Source organism: Mya arenaria, chromosome 17, assembly GCF_026914265.1.
Source record: "Mya arenaria isolate MELC-2E11 chromosome 17, ASM2691426v1".
NCBI classification, from domain to species: Eukaryota; Metazoa; Mollusca; class Bivalvia; order Myida; family Myidae; genus Mya; species Mya arenaria.
In genome coordinates, this window is record NC_069138.1 from 26,878,883 (window position 1) to 26,891,584 (window position 12,702).

At 38.5% G+C, this 12,702-nt stretch overlaps 1 protein-coding gene across 1 annotated transcript in view; it reads left to right on the top strand.

Annotated features, from left to right (window-relative positions):
• The window catches only part of LOC128224020 (sushi domain-containing protein 2-like), a 60,769-nt gene that overhangs the window by 44,840 nt on the left and 3,227 nt on the right, over positions 1–12,702 (top strand). Inside the window, exons 7-18 of the mRNA XM_052933615.1 lie at positions 1,545–1,687; positions 2,206–2,354; positions 4,044–4,322; positions 5,111–5,367; positions 7,258–7,401; positions 7,815–7,976; positions 8,329–8,460; positions 10,393–10,521; positions 10,725–10,964; positions 11,405–11,587; positions 12,122–12,251; positions 12,623–12,700. Coding sequence (XP_052789575.1) covers positions 1,545–1,687; positions 2,206–2,354; positions 4,044–4,322; positions 5,111–5,367; positions 7,258–7,401; positions 7,815–7,976; positions 8,329–8,460; positions 10,393–10,521; positions 10,725–10,964; positions 11,405–11,587; positions 12,122–12,251; positions 12,623–12,700 — 2,026 coding nt within the window. The remainder of the gene's footprint in view (positions 1–1,544; positions 1,688–2,205; positions 2,355–4,043; positions 4,323–5,110; positions 5,368–7,257; positions 7,402–7,814; positions 7,977–8,328; positions 8,461–10,392; positions 10,522–10,724; positions 10,965–11,404; positions 11,588–12,121; positions 12,252–12,622; positions 12,701–12,702) is intronic.

Here is a 12,702-nt window from a genome sequence, read left to right on the forward strand (position 1 = left end):
GAGGGTGTGGTCTTGTCTTGTGGGAGAAACCGGAGTACCCGGAGAAAACCCACTTGTCCGGCTTGGCGACCAAATACGAAACTCACTGGGCCCAGGCCGGGAATCGAACCAAGGTCGCCTAGGTGAGAAGGGAGTGCACTAACTACTGCGCTAACAGGACAATCCTTCAGCACTTAGGCACTCTTACGCAAAGTTTACGACTAAGATATCTTATTGAAACGGGCCCCTGGTCCCTATCATTTATTACATAGTATTTAGATGCTTTACGCCTATCCAAGACCTTACACTAATTTTAATATTAAAGCATGTATCTTTAATGTGTCTGCTCAGATCTGACAAGGTGAAGAACAGACGGGAAAACGTGATTTAGTATTGTAATTACTCACAGCCTGATGCGCGGTTTACTGCGTAGAAATTTTGAAAAATTAAGTATTTTTAAAGAAATTCTAAAAATGGATAATTTTATATATAGATGACACTTTATTAAATTTGAGTATTTTTAAAGAATTCTAAAAATGGATAAGTTTATGGTCTTATGTTAAATATAAATATGACATTTTATTGCTGAAAATTGTGGCGCCAGCGAAATCCGTCATGAAATTCATCCGATTTCTTAGAAACCGGGAATAATGAGTTCTGTAACTGGCCATTTTGTGTCAGGCGGCGTATGTTTTAATATAAATGTGTAGGTTTTGAGTATGATTAATCTCTGTTTTGGTTAAAAATAAAATAAAATTTACATTAACATATCTTAGTCTTAAATTTCACTGACAAGTAATTAGCATTTGACCTGCAAGTTATGATATCATTAACATAATTAATTTTCTTCCCGTAAGATAATGAATTTTACTTCGCCCTTTGTCCTAATTTGTGTCAATTCTGATATTTTCCTGATAATTTTAATTGAATGTTACGAGTCCTCTTCATGCTAGTTTGAACTTAAAAAGAGTACTGTCAATGTATTCATACGAAATCTAATTTCCCATTTTACTTGTAAGTCTTACTTATAATGAGTTCGATAGATATCTTACTTTCCTCATTTACCAAGTGTGAGAATATTTAGTTTATGTGTATGTTTGTATTTGAGTTCAGTTGGAAGAAATTATATTCACTAAGTTAAATATGAAATCGGACACATATTCTTCCCCCGGTTTCTGCGGGTAAAACAAACTGTTTTTCTTCTGCCCACCAGTAATTGTATCCGATTCTTTGTGCGCGAGGCGGACACCAGTATCACTAGACTTGCAACCTACCCATAGTTTCCGTATGCGAATTTTAAGTGGGGCTTAGCTTAGCTTATGAAAACGAAACACTTGCGTCAGTCAATTAGTGAGTGTGTTTTTTTTCAAAATGTGTAGTGAAGTCATGTCTTACTTTCAGTACGATCATGCACTTTAGTTAAATTGTCTCCCTTTGTTCAAGTTCACATAATGAACGTCAATGTGACCCTGGCGGGTTTAGCACCGAATAACTGGTAGGCGGGGCTGATGGTGACCGTTGTCTACCACGCTGTGAAAATATCATCGGCTAATCCTTTATTCCAGTCCATATAATGAACGTGCCTGCGCTCGTGACGAGGCGAGCCCCGGATAATTGGTGGTCGGGGCGGATGGTGACCGTTTCCTGGCAAGACGTGGACCACGTGCCTGCCTCCATCCAGAAAGAGGTCCAACTCCTTAGATATACTGTAAGAGATGTTTGGTTAAGTGTCTTCTATTTCGAGATGGTTTTTTTTCAAAATAGTGCAATAAAGTAATGTAGGGCCTAAAAAAAACAAAAACATTTGGTTCGGGTTACCCGACCCTACCTACGGAATAGGCGCCGACCCTAACGTTTTTATAGTCAGTTTGAAAAAAAAATGAAAAACTAAAAAAAAAAATATATATATATATTTTTTTCTTTTTTTTTTGCTTTTCAATATGTAGTTTAAAACCTTAATTGCTTATATAGAAGATAACTTTAACACCATTCTCCAATGATGAAAATGACATTCTTATATAAAGCCTATAAATAAAAAATAAATTAAAAAAAGCCTACCTACCCTACCTATTTTTGAAAAGGATGTAACCCTAACCAAACAATTTTTTTAGGCCTAATAGAAATTAATAGTGCAATAAAGTGATGTAATAGAAAATAATGATCGTGCCAGATATTGACTTATAGTTGTCCTATAGTGTCTGACAATCCAATAACCCTCTATTCCAGGAGTCAGGTTCCCGGCCGGAGATGGTCATGGTGGGCAACTACAGTGTGGATCCGGGGGCCACCCACCGCCAGTTCCGGATGGACATCCCGCGAGGCAATCTCAGCACTCTAGTCATTAAGCTGTGTTGGCCCTACCACCATTTTCACATGTACGTACGCTTTGCTATTTATAGATTTTTTGATATCTGTTCAAAGACACATTCGGAACTCCTCAGTCATTTTCCATCGAAAACAACCTCAAATGTATATGGACAGTTTACAATGATAGAGCGCGTAGTAATTTTAATTTAGCAGTTAAACTTTATGACTTTATTCTTGGAAATCTTAATCATTTATGCAATGATACACTTAAATGGCAATCATTTTAGATTTATAAATACAAAATAAACGTGAAAACACTACAATGAATTATTTTAAAAATTTACGAATGAAAACGGCGCTATCATTGATCTATTTTACCTAAATCGCATAAACATAAATGAATAATGTAGCAGTGAGTTACAAAATAGCAATGTCATTAACTTATATAAAACATATTTTGAATAATTGATTGATGTTTGCAAACTTTACTGTTGCTTATAAAGTGTCAGACCAGATCGTGAACCTCATACCAACATTAATTTTGAATAAACACTTGTTTAAAACATTTTTTGGATCAAACTTTGCATGTCCAGAAATAGGAACAGATGAAAATGGTGTATAAACAAGCGATATTGTGTAAATATTAGCACGATCTTCTGTCTCCATGACAAGTTTATTGCCAACAACATGGCATTATGGTGTTGTAAATATTGTGGCAAAAAATATTGCTACTGTGAATACAAGTCGGAAATCATGTTATTTTATTAAATAGAACTGCAGTCGAAACTCGGTGGCTCGAGCTCGCTTGGCTCGAATTCCTCATTGGCTCGAACAAGATGTAAATGACCGATTTCTTTAAACTGACGTTAAACATTTCCGCTTGGCTCGAATTTTCCGAGGTTCGAGGTATTTTAGCCAGTCATAAGCTAGGAGTTCGAGCCAACGGGGCTCGACTGTGTTTAAATTGTGTATGAAACTATGTTACTTAGCTCATATAGAACATGTTATAACGGCCATGTGAGGAAAATCGTATGATCAAGCATTTCAGATAAAACATTTATTGAGTGACACAAATCTGATGCAAAAGTTTTACTTGCAAATTCACACAGATCTGATTGAAAACTTTACTTGCAACCAGAAATAAACTTGGGCTTGACTGATTTTAAAAATAAAGCTCTTAGTTTCGACTTTCGAAATAGATAAGTTTTATTGTCATCATTTTAATTAAAAAAAAATTCGAAAAAGCAATCTTACGATATCATTGATGCGTGAGCTGATAAAATTTATGAGTATAAAAGCACTTAAATCTTTGTGTCGCTAGCGACAGTGCCCGTAAAGTACATAGTACGGAAACTAGCGCTGAACATTTAAATAATTCCACTTCCTGACAAGCTCACTTACTAGTAACTCACTCTTGGTGTGTGTTTTTTCCCCTTAATTTATGGGACCAGTCTGTTTAGTTAAGAAAACAAGGCTTAACATTCCTGAAGAGTCAACTGTTGACAAGAAAATCCTTCCATCAGTTGTTGCAAGAAATGAAAGTATTTCGAATTTGCAACAAAACGGTTTTAAAATTATCACTTGATACATATTTTTCGGAAAAATAGGAAACATATTTATATTTTGGCAACTATAATTAATGTACGTTTCTTCACATTGCAGACAAGGTCATATGTTTGTGTATTTTTGAACTTATTGTTTTAATAAATGCTTTTAAAGAAAGATGCCCTATATTTTACTGCTAATTCCCGTTGCAGAGATCCCGTGTGTATCTGGTCAGACGTATTTCCCGTACAGTGGAGTACCGCGAATCGTACAGACAACTCGCAGCAGTGGTGTGAACGATGGATAGAGAGGGAACAAAAATTACCAGGCGTGGATATACACTCGCCATATTGTCCTTGTGTGGCGTCAATTGCCGAAAGAGACGTCGGACATTTCCACAAGGATTCTTTCTGTGATAATTCTAAAAACAGTGATAACAACTGTGAATACAATCCAAATGCTCATAAGTGCTTTAGACGGAATATAAAAAGGTTTGTACATGGATATACGAATATATCGAAATCTAGATCCTAAATCGAAATTTTTAGTATAAATTGCAGAACGGGTGCCTTCAAAGTTTGATGTACGCCGTGCCTTTTAAGATTAATGTACGCATTGCCTTCAAAGTTTGATGTACGCGGTGTCTTCAAAGTTTGATTTACGCGGTACCTTTAAGTTGGATGTGCGCGGTGCCTTCAAAGTTTGATATACGCTGTGTCTTCAAAGTTTGTTGTACGCCTTGCCTTCAAAGTTTGATGTACGCGGTGCCTTCAAAGTTTGATGTACGATGTGTCTTCAAAGTTTAATGTACGCCTTGCCTTCAAAGTTTGATGTACGCTGTGTGTTCAAAATTTGTTGTACGCTGTGCCTTCAAAGTTTGATATACGCGGTGCCTTCAAAGTTTGATGTGCGGTGTACCTTCAAAGTTTGATTTACGCAGTGCCTTCAAAGTATGATATGCGCTGTGCCTTCAAAGTTTGATGTACGCTGTGCCTTCAAAGTTTGATATGCGCTGTGCCTTCAAAGTTTGATGTACGCTGTGCCTTCAAAGTTTGATGTACGCTTTAAGTATGTCACCATATCAATCCAGACTAAGTCTGGTTTTAGAAGGCGTCCCCCATTTATTCAATAATGAACACAGCGTTACTTCTGACAACATTAATCCAAACTAAGTATTGCTTCGGAAGGCGTTACCCATATATTCATTAATTAACACAGCAAAAGATTACTCACTGAGTCACTTACCCCTTTCTTATGTTCTAACTAATCACGTCTGCAGCGCCACAGACAGCGGGGAGACCTGCTGCTATGATGGCGGCGGTAACCTTATGGATATCCGTGAGAGCCCAGGGGCAGGGACCCACCAGCGCTACCACATCCGTTCCCAGGGAGACGGGATCGTCCCCTTCTTCTCGTACTTTGAGCAGGACATCCTCCCTCGCGTCCATTGCTGCCAGCAGTCGAGCGCCTTGTGTGAGAAGTTTATACACTACCGCCCAGCTACAACGTGCCAAAATTACTCCGCTCCTAGTCCTGGTAGGAATAGTTTATTTCTTGTAATACTTCTTTGTGACAGTTACAACCATTACTATCTTTATATATCTTCACGAAATATGCAACCATTTGCCATTTTGTTTACTCAATTGTCATGGTTATCGTCGTCGTGTTCGTCGTTGTCGTGGTCGTCGTAGTCGTCGTGGTCGTCGTAGTCGTCGTCGTTGTCATTGTCGTCTGCGGCAGCGGCATTGCTCTGTAACTCGTCGTTTTGGGGGGAGAAGACGAGGTGGGGTACTGTAAAAGCCTCGATGTTGTTGTTGTACGTGCTGTCGGCGTTCTCGTGTAAAATATCTACCTTGTCCATAGCCCCATTTATTAAACACCATACCAGGTATTCACGTGAAACATAGTACACGCGTTATAACTGACAATACACTTATTCGAAGCAATGCCCATACCCTGTGAGACATGCCCATATTGATATGAGTAAAACGGAGGTTTTTTGACGTCCGTTCTTTTGTACGAAATGTTGAGCTCATTGGATTTGCATTGGAAAAAACAACTATGCGGGAACTTTTTCATTCCTTAGCCACCATCGTCGCCATTCTCAGTGGTTCATTGGTTCATTTTCTGTGTGTTTTAGATAATTAACTTCAAAGGACATCAAATATTGTTCCTTGGAATTTGCGGTGGCCATAAATTGTTCACAATATTTTTGTTATCCATATGACTTGGCAAATAGTGCAGTTAAATATTAATGGATTTCAATAAAATAAAATGAATTTGTTTTAATCAACAGCCTAATTAGGAGGAAAATGGGCAATAAATTGTGGACAATAATTTCCCTGATTGACGTTTATTGTATGTATTTGACAGTGGGGCGTTTTTGGAATCCTGATTTTGAAACTTTATTGACCTATTTTCATCTATTTAATGTCAAATTTAATTTTTAATGAGGACTTTTGCAGATTTTTCATTCTGATCACGCCCATAATCATATTGGCTCATTGCAATTAGTTATTCAAATTATTCCAGATCTCTTTGGATATAAGTTGTATAGGTTTAAAATATCCCAATTTAAGTTATAATTTTTTAATTCATCACTTGCCTTAAATGCTTTTATCAGTCTCTGATTTATTTTCTTTCGCATCCGTATTGCATTTCAACGACGCCCAATAAATATGATGCCCATGATATTGCATTTGTTAAAATGTCAAATAATATTTATTTGTATGATAAACTTGACAAATAGGTTATCTTAAATTTGGAAAGGTGTTTTGCACATTCAAAAAGAAAATCGCTGCAATTTCTCGTCCTTGACAAAGGCAGTGGTGACTCATATTACTTTAATCGTAATTAAAGCATTTCAAATAAGATGAAATATTGTAACCTGCGACATTAAACATCGGTCGCTTATATTCAAAGTTATTTTGAGCAAAGATTGGTACTAAGTTACACATCTTACATATATATTTCTAACTCCATTCGAATAATTGCAACATGATTTCAAACCCTTGTGTATAAAATTCAAAAGACAAGCACACTTAATTTATTTTAAAAGGTTATCCCCAACGTAAGTGCTTTCAGTGCTATGATTTTCTGGCGGGGTCGAAGTAAAATATCGAAATTATAGTCAGATATATACCTATAGCCTTGTTGTAATTAAATCCTCACTTCCGTCCCCCAAAAACCGGTGCGTACATATGTTGCCAGAGACAATTCGCACATGAGAAGAGGACCATTAAGCTGGGTTTTATCATTATTTTCTTTTTACGACTGAAACACAACAGACGAGCGATTGCGTTCGCACCGCGGCTTTCTTGGTAATTTCCAATACAAGTAACAGACAAACCGCAACAACGATTTTTCATAATTGTTGTGATTTTACGTTCCCCAGCATCAGTCTTAGATTCTCTGTATTATTTCCAGCACAAGCGGCGGGCGACCCACACCTTGTGACGTTAGACGGTCGAAATTACTCGTTTAACGGGGTCGGGGATTTCTATCTAGTCATGGACGAAGCATCATCCACTGTGATTCAGGTCCGAGCGATCAGGGCGACTGATAAAAATGGTAACTATAATCCAAATATTTAAGATTGTGGGTTAGATTTTGTCTGGGTTGTCACACGTGTCTTCGTCGTCACCATTCCGTCTCCGATTATAATCTTTTGAACGACGTGTAGGGTCTTCAAATTTGATGTAGTAATCGCTCCTGGCAAGTAGATGCCCCTATTGATATTAGGGTCAGTAGGTCAAAGGTCAAGATCATGGTGATATTCGCCAAAAAAAAAAAAACAATGCGCGTTCTCATGTTCTTATATAGCATTAATTCGAATCGAAATGAAGGAAAAAGAACATATGGACTTACCGTCGCATAAAATGTCCCTTCAGTCTTTACGGATGTTGGAAATACATACTCATTTGTAAACTGTTGAACGTCGAAATTATTCTCCATCTCTTCAGAGTTATACTCCACCATTTCAGGCGATCTACAAAATGCAACAGTATTTTCCTCGGTGGGCGTGCGGACGGCGGGCTCGGACAGCCTGGAGATCCGGAAGCCCCCAGGGGGCACCCCGAGCCACGAGGTGCTTCTGAACGGCGCCATCCTGATAACCACACCTTCAACTACCTCACAATTTAAAAGTAATTATATGCCAAATGAAGTTCTCTAGGTTTACAATTTAGTGCGTTTTTCAGATTCTATGTGCTTCAACATTAATTATTCCATGGCCCTAAATTCGCATCTTCCGGTGACAAGGCTAAATTCCCCTTTTAATACACACATACATGCCTACCTTCCACATTTCGAAATGCACTGTAGCATGGGTTTCATTTAGCCTTACTACAATTTCAGGTTTGTGTTGCATTTTATTACACCATATATAGTTCAATAGCGTAAGAATACATATTCCAGCTTCTGGAACGGTTTGCTACTTTTTTTAAGCTGTATGGCGCTTTTTCCGGCCTATTAATCCTTTATTATTTTGCATTACAGACATTTCATTAACGCACACAGACGAGGGCGAATTCCTGGTCGTATTGGAGCCGGTCAGTGTCTCCGTGACGGTCCAGGTGACGCCCGACCTTCTAAACATTATCACACTAGTGGGCGAGGATTCCATGAAAGGTGAGTTGGGGTACCTTGAGGGGAATCGGAGTTTTGGGGGCACCAAAAAGGGTTCGTTCTGTAGTTTAAGTATTTTGGGGCGCCCCATGGGGAATGCAATGTGGAATAAATTGTGGAGCTTGCTGTCATCACGCGTGAAGGATGACTCCATAAAAGGTGGGTTGGGGTAGCTTGAGGGTAACCGGGGTTTTGGGGGTACCGTAAAGGGTCTGTTCTTGGGGTTTAGTATTTTGACGCGCCTAATAGGGAATACAATTTGGAATCATCTATGAAGCTCGTTGTGATCACACGTGAGAGAAGACTCCGTAAAAGGTGATGTTGGTTATCTTGATTGGGGAACCAGGATTTTGGGGGCACCATGTGGAATACAATGTGGAATAATTTAAGCTCACTGTCATCACAAGTGAGTGAAGACTCCGTAAAAGGGGGTTTTGGTTATCTTGATTGGATTTTTGGGGTACCATTAAGGGTCCATTCTGGGTTTGTAATATTTTGGGCCATCCAATGGGGAATATATTGAGGAATAATTTGTGGGGCTCGCAGGGGGGGAAATGGTTGGCGCCCGACCTCATCATCATCACCGGTGAGAAAAGTCCCATAAAAAGGGTTTGGACGGGGTTTACTGTGTGAACTAATAGTTGTATTTGAATAAATAAAGGGGTATCTGGCGGGGATTTATTATTCGTGGTAATGAAGTATGGTACCCGGTCTCCTCTGCAGAATAAACTGCTGGGATAGAACTCCATAAGTGGCTGGTTACAGGGAACCGTGGTTTGTAGATTAGTAAGAAGCACCCAATTTGGATCAAATAATTTCTGCTATTTTCGTAGGCCATGGATGCCACCTGATCCCCTAATCTGAAACAAAATCAATAATATACATACTATATACCAAATGACTATGCTTAGTATCTAAGGCAAGATTACTCTCCGTTTCGATCAAATCCTGTCCAAACATAAATTTCTGACAGCCCAGTAATTAGAAAAAGCTGTTCTTTCTAGCACAATGTGATAAAACGTAAATTGAATACATAAATCATTTTTGTCAGAATTCTTTGTCATATCCTTGCCTCAATTATAAATTAATAGTTCAGCAATAGCGGGACTTCGGGTTAATACATCATATGCTTAACAAGATATGTTTTGCTTATTTTTATGTCGCTTTCCCGCAAATTTAATCTGATTAATATTCTAGTCATTTGCTGGTAATATGTGTTTAACATCGTGATTTTTAACACGAGTTAGAAAATGGACCGCCCAATATAAACGATGAGTAATGCATGTCTATCGATGATATTGGGTTTCGAGTATGCAAACTGAATTTAAGATAAACCTTCGACGGTTTTTTGAAAGGATCCAGTTAATATGATCAACGACGTTCTCGTGGTAATCGTTTTAAATTCCGACCTCAGTACTATACCGTTTAGTCCTTTAATATATGATAACCATATAAATGTTTCGGTTATATCGAGTGTTCGTTATCTCGAAGTATTTCCCGAGGTCCCAACATCTTCGATATAGCGGGTTTCGACTGTATATATGAGAACTCGCTTGCTAGATAGTATGAAATAGGTGATTAACTTAATACCAGCATTATTACCATCGATGACAACTTTTACCAACATAACGAGACAGTTTGTAGTATAAACTTACACTAAATGATCATTTCCACTAGGCATGCAAGTCGAGGACGAGCGGGACCATCCGTAAAGCTCGAGTTATCCGATGTTTCGAGAAATCCAGCCAAGTATACGAATCATTGAGGCTTGATTTCTTAGTCATATGGTCAAATCACTTTGAACAATGATTACAAAGTTTTAATCAGCTTGAATGGTCATTTATATATTAACCATCCAAGTGATTATATTACTTGATTACTTTAGAATTTTTATGATAAGCATTTCAAATGAACATTTACTTGTCTTTTCTCTAGGAAGCCTTCGTGGGTTGCTAGGCAACTACAACGGAGATTCCCGTGACGACTTCCGGCCGCGCTACACGGACGCGCCGATCCCCGCGGACTCCAGCATGCGGGATATCCACTTCCGGTTTGGAATGACATGTATGTATACAACTTTTTGCTCGATAGTTTTCAGAAGCTTCACAAGTAGAAAAAAACTTCGCCAAAAGAAGTGGTATACAGTTAAAACATAGTGTGTAGTATTCACAAGTTTTGCAAGTCCATAATCACACCGTTGCTCCATATTTCCATGTAAAAACCAAGGAAGCGACGAAATTTGAAATTGTTTATTGCTGTCATTCCAGGGTTGGTTCCTGCCAACGAATCCATTATGTCCGATCCCCCGGCCACGCCCCCGGACGAGTTCACTCCATTGTTTATAGACGAGCACCAGCTGTCCCTGCCTAACGACACGGACGCCGTGTGTGCGGATAACATCATGTGTCGCTATGACTACGCTGTTACGAAGAAGGAATCTATAGCCAAGTCAACTGCTCAGTTTACGGAGAGTTTCAAACAGATGCAGGCCAATCTTAGTCAAAAAGGTATTTTTTTAAGAATTCTAGTAATTTGATGTAGATTTGATCAATATCGATATTACCATCATTATATATAAAATAATAATGTGATGCATGGCTGGCACATAGGAAATGCAATGTCCGAAGGACGTCGGCGTCAAACGTTTACCGATCAATAAGTTTCGAAAATCTTGGTGAAGAGTCTTTCAAACTTGGTATGAACACTAGTCATGTACAGTAGATGACCTCTCTTGATTTGAGGTCATAGGTCAAGGTCATGGTGACCTTTCCTTAAAAAATATGGACGTTCCCGACAGGCGACACATCCGATTCGCGGAATTGTAGTTCTCGCTTAAAGGTATAACATAGTTTTTATAGACTGAGTAAAAGTTGATATTTCTTGAAAAAATGCAAAAATAAGAACGCAAATGCATTTCTTATTGATATGATGATTTATTTTGTTACAGTCATCCGATGTCCATACTTAGCCATACCAGAGAATGGTAACAAAACCCAAAGCAACAATTCGCTTGGGGGCGTTGCTACGTTCACGTGTGACCATGGTTTTGAAGTTACACAGGGAACGCCCACTCGCACGTGTCAAGATAATGAAATGTGGGACGGTGAAGATGTCGTCTGCGCGCAGAAATGTAAGGCTATATGCAGATGTTTTGGTTAAAGTGATGGTATTCCTCCTATTAAAGACTGGGATTTATTATGTGATCTCTTAAGCATTATACTGATTTTGTCACTATATCTAACATTGTTATTTGCCCATATGATGACGCGAAACCGATAGGCAAATAACAACATGAACAACCCATGTATTTTCATATATTTTTGGAAATTTACACGTTGGCGATCGATTAATATTGTTGTGTAGAGTAACTACATGTACATTAATTTTCAACTTGACGGAATTTCGTAGAACAGTTCTGAAATTTTGACCAAGGATTGCATCATTAAAATACAAGCAAATCTTAAATATTTCACACGTGTAAAAGCAGATAAAAGTCTTTCATAGGCCAAGAACTTTTTCGCATTTTTTCGGCCAAAAAAGTTATTTAAAAAACTATCATCACTTACTTGCTTGTTTACATTGGTTGTGACCCGTGGTGATCAATGTGAGAACCCCTTTAAGTCACGTGATTCCTCACCCTGACTAATATGACCCTGTTTTTCAGTGACCCCCAAGGCGGACTCGAGCGTGATACTGATTGCGGCGATGAGCGGGACGGGCGGTTTCATCGTATTTGCCATAGCCATCGCCGTCGTCATATGCAGGTGGAGGAAAACAAACAAGAATAAAGAACCGTGAGTATGATGTCAATGGCACATTGTCTATGATTTCACTTTTTAGTAAGTTAAATTTCGGCTTTTATGTAAACATTTAAAAAATTGCACATGCCGTCACAAACTCCACGCATCGATTACTTCCCTTTGACTTACTAATGTACAGCTATCACGTGATCATGTGACGTCATTCAAACATTTATTATAATAAAAAATATGTTTGTACGTGGATCGTCTGTGCTTGTCAAGGGAGAACAGTGCGTATGAGATTAATACGTTATCTAGCATGTAAATCCAACTGAAAATACATCACGATGAATGTAAAATTGAATCAGGAGTATCAAAATTTTATCAAAAACATGTTTTAAGACGATAATGGTTGTATTTTCCAGTGACCCTGCGCCGATTCCACTCCCAATCTGGCCTCCCCCCGTCAGTTCCATCTTCGAGAGCTCCGAATACCGACGAAGGT